This window comes from Columba livia, chromosome 3 (genome assembly GCF_036013475.1).
Source record: "Columba livia isolate bColLiv1 breed racing homer chromosome 3, bColLiv1.pat.W.v2, whole genome shotgun sequence".
NCBI classification, from domain to species: Eukaryota; Metazoa; Chordata; class Aves; order Columbiformes; family Columbidae; genus Columba; species Columba livia.
In genome coordinates, this window is record NC_088604.1 from 76,648,444 (window position 1) to 76,660,461 (window position 12,018).

Consider the following 12,018-nt stretch of genomic DNA (forward strand, 5'->3'; position numbering starts at 1 on the left):
GCTACAATGTGCAATGTGGGCTGTCCACCCCACATGGTTACAAGTGCCAAAGGCTCAAGTTAACTGCTGGGAAATGTAAGGCTGATCCAAAGCTAAAGCAGACTGTTCAGACTTAGTTTTGCTAAAAAGCTTGTATTTCTGACAATTTGTCAACTAAATTTTGAAGTGAGAAGTGGTGTAACAAACCTTTTCCAATAATAGGTACTGTTTCTGCTGTATGGTTCCCTGAGGTACACAAATAGAAACATGTTTGATTTAATTCCTTCTGGGGAGTTGGCTGGCTCTGTAGTTTCCCAAGTTTAAATGACTTTGCCAGGTGGAATGAGCATCAGAAAGTGCAGCTACAGTTTTTCAAACTTAAATCAAGCAAGTTTGTGACTTCAAATTCAAGCAAATGTGTGTTCAGCTTATTTTACAGACTGCTCTGAGACTAAGGGGCTGAATAGAAACAAGGAAATGTGAAATCCAGTGAAGCTGCTTCTTTTTGTCCCAGGTATTTCCCAACTCTGAAGTCTTAGAGAAGGCAATCAAAAATAGTGTGATTCACTGCTATTATTTTTAATAATAAGCTGGTTGATTTCAAATAGGAAGCACATTTTGATTGTTTTTGCTCTGTAATAATAGCTGTATTTAAAAAATAGTGGTAGTTCGGTACTTTTTACTCCATTCCAGTTTCTATCCGAGTTTGATACAAATAATTTAAATATGTATCATTTACTATTTACCATTTCCAAAGACTTTAAAACCAGCAAATGAAACACTAGTCCAGAAAACAGAGCATAAATTCAAGAAGAAAGGAAGGAGATGGCTTCATAGGGCTATATTTACTGACAAGCAGTGGCATTCCATAGAACATAAGAACAAGTGAACTTGGCTTCAGGAGCCAGGAAGGAGGCAAAGCCTGGCTCCAGCTCCAGCAGAAGGCCCTGTCGACCATGTGCAATATGAATCAGACCTTCTAGGGAAAAATCAGATAATAGTAAGAGCAGCTTGAAGTGAGACAGAAGAGAGAAAACAAAAAAAAGCGTAACATATCTGCATGAAACCAAGTGGCAGGCAACAAAGAATAGGAATGGATGGATACAAAACCTCCTAAATAGCTTGCATTCCCTTGTACTGACTCAGTGCAGCTTAAAAGCAGTGGGATACTTGATATAAACATGATTATTTTTACTTACAGAAATAAGTAGAAAACTGTAATCACAGAAAACTGGTTATGTAGTTCTGTTTTAGTTACCCATACAGATAATTCAAGGCTGGTCTTTAACTATTATACAAGAGCTAACACCACTATTTTCACAAAACAAGATATAGACTTTTGCAGCATGTAAAAAAAAAAAGTCACCCAATGACAAAGGATATATACACTGATGTACAGAAGGTAAAAAAAAACCCACCACACACAATTTTATCTTTTATATAAAGCTATTTTAAAAATAGAGATAATAAACAATTACTTAACTCTGAGATGTTCTGAAAGATACTATAGTACATAACGCTGAAACCTAAAATATGGGTCTCTTAACCTCAGTGGAAAAGCAAGAAAGTTTTGAAACAAAGCCCTCCTAAAATTTGATCACTTTGCTTTAAAACAGTGCAAAGAATCTGCAGAAATATGAATTCCAAGCTTCATTGTCATAAGGATTCAAGTTTGCCTACACAAATTGAAAATAATCAGAAGAGTGTTTTAAGAGTGCATAATTCCATCTGTATAGCCTTTGATGTTTGATTTGAGACTCTCATACTACTTTGCCGTAAAGATTCTCCTACCTGTTAAAAATAAAGCCATAAGAGATTCCTGACCAACAGATAAAATGAAAAAAAGCCCTGATCTGTTCTACTTTACACTTAATTTTACTTCTAGCTTCAACTCTTCCAGCTTCTGATATCTCTCCCTTTCAACCTGTGACACTTCCCAGTTCTTCTGATGCTCAAATGGCTACTTAGGGCCACTGGGAAAGGAAGGTCTTAGAGGAACTGGATTTGGCCTAGAATACATAAACATTCAAAAAGGGGAAATAAGAATAGTAGCTGGACAGTGCAAAGTTGGCTGATCTATAACCACAGTAACAATATTCACAGAGGTTTCTGTTAAGGGAAAAAAATACTTGAAAATATCTGCCAGAAACTAAGTTAAATAAGCCAGACTCTTCCACTTCTTAGGATTTATTTCCCAATTCATACACAAAGGTTTTGCCAAAAAAGCATGTATATATAGCCAGAGTCTTGGTTCCCCTTTCCAGAAAGCAGTTAAGACAAGGTAGGCCAAAGGCTACAGGAAAAAAAGCCATGAATGTCAAACAGCTTATACTGCACAAGGAGTCTAAGACTGTAAAACAAAATCATACCTCACACATTACTGGGGATGGAAGTTTCCAGCTGCTTAAAGGAAAGTTTACCTTGGTCAGCTCTTTCTTCAAGACCTCATAGTATTTCAAATGTTTGGCTAAGACAAATTCATAAGCCAAATATTAGCATTAATAGAAGAAGACTGTAAAACATGTTGTGAAGCTATCTGATCAGAGGTTGTCCTTGTATGGCAAGCTTTTTCAATACAGCATAAAATATTCAAATCCATTTTACTATTTCTGTATTCCTTAGTACCTCAGTTCCAGCTATATTAAATCTCATTGATGTGAAATAGTTCAACAGCAAAATAAGTTGATGGAAGCAGTCACATGAAATGATTCTGTAACACTTGATTTCCTAGCTCATCCTCAAGGCATTAGACCACTTCTCTCGAATAAAACAAAAATCATGTTGCTCTGTTATTTGCCAGCATGTGACAAACAGTGAGCAAGTCTGATGAAAAATGAGGTATGCCATCTCCCCCACTCAGGAAAATCTGCCACATCAAAAACTAGACAAAACCAAAAAAGCATGAACCTTGGCTTCAGTCAGCAGCAGAGTCTGGAGGAGACTTGTCTGTTGCCTGCAAGCACCATTCATCAAGAACAATGCACCAAGTTTTGTACCAAAGGCTTATACAGCACCTCAAACATAGTGCAGCACAAGACAAATATACTAGCAAAGAGTCACTTTCTCTGTGGTTTTAAACCCAAAGAAGTGGTGAAGCAGTTAAAACTTAAGGAAGCTGAAGCTTTAAGTAAAGAGAAATACATGCTGCTAAAATAATCCTAGCAGTTCCAAACTATAAAGAATTACTCGAGTCAGAACAACTGTTGTGTTTTATGGCTTTCAAGGATAACTGTTTTACAGCTATGGATCTTTCATAACAAACAGTACTGCAATACCTGGAGGTAGTGTCTCCACACTTTGTGCTTTGTCCTCCACATCATTTCCACGCACATCTTTCCTTTTGGGGTCGATATCATTTGGGTCCTCCTGCAAAAAGTGCATAATCTTTAAAATAGTCTCCTTAATCGCTTTAATTTTATGTTTTCAAAGCAAACAGCAATAACTAAGTTTTGTGGATTTTAAACTCGTGAAGTGGTCCAAGAGTTGTAGCTTCAGATTTTAAGAGAAAGTATAATTATTTCCTCAATTACTTGAAAAACAAAAAAAGTACAAAAACTTAAGACAGGCTTTTGCATTTAATTTATGCATCAATTCTTATTTGGAAAATTAAATGTTCATGAAAGAAATGTATTAGCAAAGATGGAATATATGTACACTTTTTTTAAAGTCAGTAATACTCAAGTAAGCAATGCAGACACAAACATAAACAAAACCTGAAGAAAACCCTATTGTAGCAAGTAACAGCCTAAACAGGAAAGTTCCATGAAAAAGAGAAGTCAGGTTATCTAGCAGTTATATCCAGAGTGCAGCCTTACTGTAAGAAAAAAAACCTTCCAAACTATCTTCTATATCTTTTTCATGTGTTCATTTCAGCATAGCTTATTCTGGGCTTCACAAGCAACTCCACCAGATTTGTGATTCCAGTAATATTTATAATATTTAGAGAGTGGAAAAGTTTCATCTCCCACCCGCCTCCAATTTCCAACACTTATTCTGAATCTTTAAATCTCGTTTTCTTTTCATCAACAGAAAACCACACATACACTCTTTTATGCTCATTACCAAAAAAATACTAGATATCAAGCTTGAATTATCCCATTATACATTTGGAAGAAGCAGAGAAAAGGTTAACTTAAAAAAAATGTGTGTATATATATACACACAATTAGCAACTGTATGCTGATTTGCACACTATACTTAGCCAACTGACTAAAGTGCCATCAACTTGTGTAGTTCTTGCACACTTGCCAGAGGAAATTCTGTTTCCTCTTCTACATCTGCACTGAAGAAGTCCCAATTATACTACTGGCTGTATTTGCACAAGCCTGCTCAGGAAAACACCTTTACAACATCATGTAAGAATACTATGCCTATACTAATCAATAAGCGCACCTATAAAAAAAATTACCAGGCTCCAAAGCCAAGCAGTGCAGAACAGTTTGTATTTCTTGTAGGAATCAGTGAGTCTCCAGCACAGGGTGTACAAACTGGGTACTGCAAGCTATCCCTGCTATCCTGCCTCCTGAGCTGCATCTGGGAATTCTTTAGGTAGAATAATAAGTAGTTGAAACAGGCCAAATGTATGTTTAGGAACATTTCAACCACAAATTATATCATTTCAGCATGCCCTCAGGCATGTCTGAATTTTCCAATGCAAATTCAGCTTAAGAATCTACACTAAGTAGGCGTTAATATTTGGAAATGTGTTGAAAAAAGGCATCAGACTTCTAAAATACTGAAATATGAAATTGAATACTGATGCTTTTCTGTTATTGTTAACCATTTTCAGAGAAAGCCAGCCATACAAACACTAAGTCAGTTAAAAATGAAATGCCACAGATGCATGCTTTTCATAGCATCACGCATTGAGGATACCAGAGAGAATAAATTTGTCCAGATTCTTATACTACATTTCACCACGTTGGTACATGCTTTGGGCCACTGAGCCTTGTGAAGGTCAATAACTTTGCTTAAAGAAAGACTCACAAATGGGAAAAACAAAAACAAAAAACAACACACACCAAAAAAGCACACAAGATATTCCAAGAAAGTTATCATGGCTCATTTATGCTGGTGAGGGAAATTATCTGTCACTGTGCACCAAGTCCCACCAGCATATTGTAACAGAAGCTTCCTATGGTTGCAGAAAGTTGTATTTCACTAGTTATTTGGCTTTGTACACCATTTTAAAGATAGCAACACTATGGAAATGCTTAATAAGTGCCAGTATCAACTGTAGCTGGAAGAAAAATCTTCCCAATGAGAATGTTGAGCTTTGCAAAATTCCACTTACCTACGTAAGTTGAAAAGTAAACACAAAAGATATATTGAGCAACCAAAAAAATCACAAGGATTTTTCCTGTAACTAAAAAAAAAAAAAAAAAAAAAAAGAAAGAAAAAAGTCCTTCCTCATTCTCTCCCTTCCCTTTGAGTCTTTAGGGGAAAACTCTGCCTTCTGATTGATCCTAGCCAAAGAGCATGTACCATTACACATGATTATTTATCAAGTTCTTGCACTTTGGGTTTCATTGTCATGACTTTTTTTTTTAGTAAACAAACTACTAAAGGCAAAGTTAGATTTAGCGATCTCATAGCTAAATGCATTTTTCAATTCTTATAAATTTGAGGCTTCTAGGAAACGACTTGGCTCCAGCCTTCAGACATGCTGAGGGGATCCAAGCTGCCAGGGTGCAGGTTCCCACCAGATTGCTGGATGTTCAGCTTGCCTCCTGGGACTCCCTATAAAACAGCACAGTGATGGCAGAGTATCGATATTAACCTTGAACCTTTGTGTCCTAGATTAGGGCTCTGTGGTATTTTTCTTCTCCAAAAGAAGCCTATTTTAATTCTTACAGACTACTTGGCTAAAACTGATGTTCTGTTGTATGCACTAACTTCTCACCCAATAAAGCATCTGGAAAGTACATGTGGGAAACCCATGCCTTTTAGGGGCAAGGAAAACGTTATATCCTTTAGTGAGAACTCAAGTTCACAAAAGGAGAACAAAGCATACATTAAAACCAAAGACATAAATACAACCAGTTTCTTTACATCTCTAGCTGTAAATTGCTCCAGCATGTTAATTTCGTGCAATACATGAATGAATCATATGGTCAAATGACATTCCTGTGTTGTCATCAAAGGAGAGAGTTGCTTTTTCAACTTGCTTGGAGTGAAACAAAATCCCAACTTCTAATGTGATCTTAAAAAGCCACTTGCACTGGATGAGTAATCTTGGTAGAAGATAATGATGCTTGTACCAACAAAAGTAATTCACACAAAAAAGCTAAGCTTAAGGCAAGAGTGAAAGCAACTGAAACAGTTTAAAAGGAGGCACGGCTCTTTAATCATGAGAGCACGAAAGGGAGTTTTAATGAATAAAAATTAAAAAGAAAAGGCTAATGTCTTTTTCTATATTAAAATACTATTAATACTATAAGTACTTAATACTTAAAAAAATACCTTTGTCCTAACATACTATAAAAGCTGACAATATCAGGCTACAACCTAAACATGTAAACGCTGTAAATACACCTGGACAAACATATTGAGCTTATTAAAATGGTAGCTGGCCAACTAGCAGGGATACTAATGAAACAATAGACGCACGTGGAACACCACTAGAGTAATATATTTGTGGTTGTTATTCCTGCAGTTATTTTTCTCAGGCCAGGACACATACAGCAACATCCAATAAGTACATGCCAGCTATAACACACATGTTGCAGGGATTTGGCATACATTCCTTTTATACATCATGTCACTGTTTCTCATTAATTCCCAATTCAGTACCAGATGACATACAAACAAAATTGGAACGTTTCAACTCCATTCAGTGGGAAATCTTACAACAGTATTGTAGTAATGTAGTAATCTCTATCAAGTAAACCTAAATTAAATGTAATTTTTAAATTCAATTATCTGCTACTTGAAGAGCTCAGAAGTTAAGGTGATGCACATTTTGCTAAAAACACTTCTTGCAAGCCATAACCACAATTAACTACAGTTAGATTGAAAAACACAGGGGTTTTTTTAGACTGATTAATCACTGAAAAGCATCAACACTTCATTTAAGGATATGGTAAACACTATGTCCCAGAAAGCCTACATCAGTCTACAAATCTTGCTATTATCACTTTTCCTGCTCAACCCACCCACTCCATTAAGATCATGCTGTAAACTGAATGTGAGATATGACAAAGACACCGTATGAAACTCTGTGTTGAAGAGCTAGTCTCAAAAAAATTGTTTCATGAAATGATTAGTTGCATATTTGCAGCTGCTCTGACTGGAGTGCGGAAAGGGAGGATGAGGTAGTACAAATGCAAAGCAAGATTCAAACACATTTTTATAGCATTTCCACGCATCTACAACACGACACAATCATATTCACCAATAAATTTAAGATTAGTGCCATTTGAGTTTAGAAAGCTGTAATTATACGCAGATGTGCATTAGCGGATAATTCCACTACTATTAGTTAGATCTTCCCAACTACTTACCCTTCTGGTCTCTGTGTATTTGTTTGCATTGAATACTATGCTCCTTACAAGCATGGGAAAGCAATTAAGGTTTTGTCAACTGGTATTTCACTTGGCCCAAAATATATATATTAAACTGATCCAAGTTCCTAGATATTGCTCCTGCATAAAACACACTTAAATCACTACTGTTTTTCTTATTTCTTTCTTTCATTCCTCTTTTTTCTTTTAAAGCTTCGCGTATCACAGATTTGACATTTAACTGCTATGTATTAGATCCCATTATAGCAGAGATTTCTATCCTACACAGGCTTCCTATCAACAAGAGAACAACTTACCAACATGTAACATCATTAGATATATTAAGACATCACACGCCTTACAAGTGGCAAGTCAACATAGACTTCAGCAAAGCTCTTGTGGTTGGAAACATCTGAAGTGGGAGGTGAGTGTGCTTCCCGTACCAGCTGCTCCTCTCACAGACAACCCAGATGCTGAACAACACACAACTTCTGGGCACAGAAGGTGGTTGGGAACTGTGACTACACCACATGCTACCTGGATGGCTGCTCACTGGCTCTTCCATGGAAATGGCAGCAAGCCAGGTAAAAATATCTTACAGGCTAACGCACAGGGCTACCCAAGGGCTAAAGCCATCCAGCCATCCTAGACATATCAAACCAACTGCTTTGCCCATCATCATGTACCAGCACAACTTTTGAAAAAAGTTCACGCAGAATACAAAGCAGGGAATTACACAGAATAAAACACAGTTCTATTTGCCCTGGTAGCATGCACTCAGATAAAATAACTGACAAATGTGGCTTCCTGGGACAAAATACACACTAAGGTTTAATATCTGTTTTGATACTTACTTTTCAAGATGTTGGCCAAGGGCCAACTGCAGACAGATTTTCTTCTACTCATCATTTTCTAAGAGGAAACTGAATACTGGCAGCATCTTCAAAGAGCATCATTTGATCCAGCTGGCCTAATACAAGACTTCACTGCATCATGGAGCACAGACCAAACCAGTTGATGATTTTGGAAGGGGTGCTCTTGCTGCAGACAACACTCCTCTCAGCACTTCATATATTTCTGATCATGTACTTGGGGCCAGACACACAGGAGCACTTTGATGTTATGTAGAGCAGCACTTGGCATTGCCACAGTTTAATGCCTGCTACAATTCAGATGCCTAAACCAAGCATGAAGGCTCTTTACAGAGCTCAGTTTCGTGAGAAAAGGACTCAGAGCCAGGCAGAGTCAGGCAGCTGCCTAAGCCACAGGTGCAGTCCCAGCCCAATCTTCTTTGCTACTGCTGGCACTTAATATTTTCCTCTTCCCACTCCACCCAATTCAGCTTACAATCCTTTAATTAGACATCACATTAGATGCTCATGGACTAGCTAAGCAGGCCCTGAAGTGCCAGTTACTCCTAAGCCAGGAGAACCTTCAGCATGGAGTCCGGCGCAGTGGTTTGCTTTCTGACACGATGCTCGCTGCCTTCCAAGAGGTCTTCAGAAATGAGACTCCAAGTCTCTCTTGCTGTAGCTAATGAATCCAGCTTTCTTACATGCCAGGCAAGCACTCTAGCAATTTAATGTAATTACATTATGGGGCAACCACATCTTCCCTCATCAGCAAAAATGTTTTGTATGAACCTGAGATAAAATGTAATCTGAAAATGCCTGCAATGCTACCTTCTTACAGGTAATATCCCATAAACAAATACTGACTTCCTCTGCTTGCCAACTTGCTTAGCATTAGTAAAACAGACATTTCCAAGTACACCAAGAGACAAAGCATAAAAAAACCCCACACAAACCACTGAAAATACATATACTTTATGATATTCAATTACCACTGTCAGGTGTAATGTCTGAAATTATTACACCAAAGATGATTTAATTTTCATTCTTATTCCTTTACTCAGTTTAAGTAAGCTGATGCCAAAGGTACATTCCTTTCATATGTTTGAATATTCAAAACAAAACCAGAAGCTTTCACCAGGGTGTAACAAACACACACAACTCATACATAAATGAAGGTAATTTTAGAATCTCAAAAAAAAAAAGAGGAAAAAGTAATAGAGATTATAGTTTGATGGCTCCATATATAGGAAATATGTTTAGATATATTTTCCATGAAAACAATCAGAATACTTTGAAAATGTCAACTACTGTAAGCGGTAGTCTCCAAACAAAATTAAATGACTTAGTGCCCTACTTGCTCTGTAAATTTCACTTAGGGGAAAGCACATATTTTAGAGCTTATGGGCACTATTTGAAGTACTGAAACAACTATAAAACCCGACATTTTATAAATCCAGAATGGACTAGACAAAAATAATGCTTTATCTGAAACTTCTGTTATTTATGTATACATATTTGCTGAGGAAGGTCTGATCCGGCTTTGTAGCAGAAGACTTATTTGTAGAAGAAATGGGATTAACTGAAGTTCTGGTTCAGCTTCATTTAAAATTTCTGGGCACAGTAAACTTATTCAACTGGCAAGAGCCAACAGGCAACGGAAACCCCCAGGTAGGGTAGGCAGGGTTATGCAGATAGTAAGCTTTTAAGTACAGGTTTGCATTTCAGTATATTTTAGGGAACTAATCAGTATTTGAAGGTAACCTAAAAATAACAGCATGACTTATTCCCCAAATCCTCACATTAGTTTAATATACACTGAGTTAACTGATTTTCTGTGAATGCTAAGCAGTTTTAGACTATTTCAGTATTTTACAACTAATGATAAATTCTTCCGTAAGCATCTGACATCGTGTAACATGATCTTAAAGGTATTCTTAAACAAACAAACACACACAAACACCAAAAACCACACAGAACTCCATGAGAATTCAGGTATACAGCTCCAGGTGACTTCTAATAAACCATGTTCCTTTTTGCCTACAGATTTTATTCACTCTAGTAATAAATATCTAAACAAAGTGGTCAAACTTATCACCTACCAAGAAAACAGAAAACTAAATGTTACTTGTCTTACAAAATTGGCAAGCTAGTATACCTCATCAGAAAGAGGAAGCAAAAACCCCACAAAACCAAAAAAACTACAACACGCCCTTTGTTTCCTTCAGCTGTACACTGAAAAAAAAAATCTGTTGTAGTCTGAAGTGGTCAGCCTGAGAGGACAGTCAGACAGTGCAATAACACAGCCCCACACAGATAAAGTGTAAGGGGATAAGAACACAGAGGCTACTGCTGACAACATCAGCTACTCCAAGTCTACCACGCCAAGCGCAGACCTCCGCAGAGGCCACCACAGGCAGAAGCAGGACCAGCACCCTCTGTGACGTGCCCAAGGACCGGAAAGCAAAACCCAACCTTACTCTGAGTCATGGGAGAGACTGTCACGTCTCCGCAGAAACAGCAGAAGCGAGGGGAAAATCTATGCCAGAGAACACTAATGCAACTCATAGACTGCAGAGGAAACACTAAAAGGCTTTGCTGTTTTTTTTCTAAGACTATTCAATCCAATGATTCATGGAGCTGCATAAATGTACAAGGGCAGATAGCAGGAGCAGGGATGGAAAAAAAAAATAGGAGAAACATTTAAGGGTACTGGGACTGACAGAAGGGTAAACTCTCAAGTGTACCAGTGACTTTGAAAGCAAGGGAAAACCATCTCTAAGGATGTCAGCGGGGAGTTAAAAAGAGTAGCCAGTATTTCCTGTTAAATTTAACATGTCTCGGGGAAAACAAACAAACAAACAACAACACACACAAAAAAACACAACAACAAAAAAACCCCACCCCACCCCCAAGAAAAAAACAAAAAACAACCAACCACAAAACAAAAAAACCCACAACACTTGTCTGTACTACCTGCCACAGACTATGGAAATAAAACATCACAAAATATTTGCAATGCTTATTCAAATTCAGAATAACACCTAAGTCTATTATCACTCAATTTTAGTTCCCAAAGAAAGACTGATGGAGACAAAATAAGACACACTTTCAATAATCAATTCAGTGGCTTTTTAAAAATGTTTAAAACAGCCTTCTATTCTGAATTTGTCAGTGCAGACAATTCCACAATTTACACAGCAAGTGCACACTCAGCAGCAACACTGTTTACGTTGCTCCTTTAGTTGCTCTAGATTGAGAAAAAAAAATCCAATAATAACTTCATCATAAACCATCATAAATCAAAAGGAGCCAAACGACCTGATCTGTTACACATGTGCCTCGAAAAAAAAAAACACACACCACAGAAAACAAAAACACACACACAAAACCAAACAACAACAACAACCCCCCCACACACACAATCAAAAAAACACACCACAAACCAACTTCGACAGCAAAAAGAATAGTCAGGAAGATGTCACAAAACTTTACCATATGCAACCTCTTAAAAACAACTTATTGGTATGACCCTCTCCAGGGAGGTTTTGTCATCATGTCTTATATGGGTTAAAAAGTATTCTGAGGTACATACTCAGGCAGCAGCATTAATTTTAGCAGGCCTATCTCATGCCTACTGTGTTTCCCACACTTTATACAGTTTGCAAATAACATTTTAAATTCTG

General features: G+C 37.3%; 1 protein-coding gene across 1 annotated transcript in view; it reads right to left on the minus strand.

Moving 5' to 3' along the window:
• Positions 1-12,018, minus strand: part of GALNT2 (polypeptide N-acetylgalactosaminyltransferase 2) — a 94,849-nt gene that overhangs the window by 41,110 nt on the left and 41,721 nt on the right. The window contains exon 2 of the mRNA XM_065057735.1: positions 3,255-3,345. Coding sequence (XP_064913807.1) covers positions 3,255-3,345 — 91 coding nt within the window. The remainder of the gene's footprint in view (positions 1-3,254; positions 3,346-12,018) is intronic.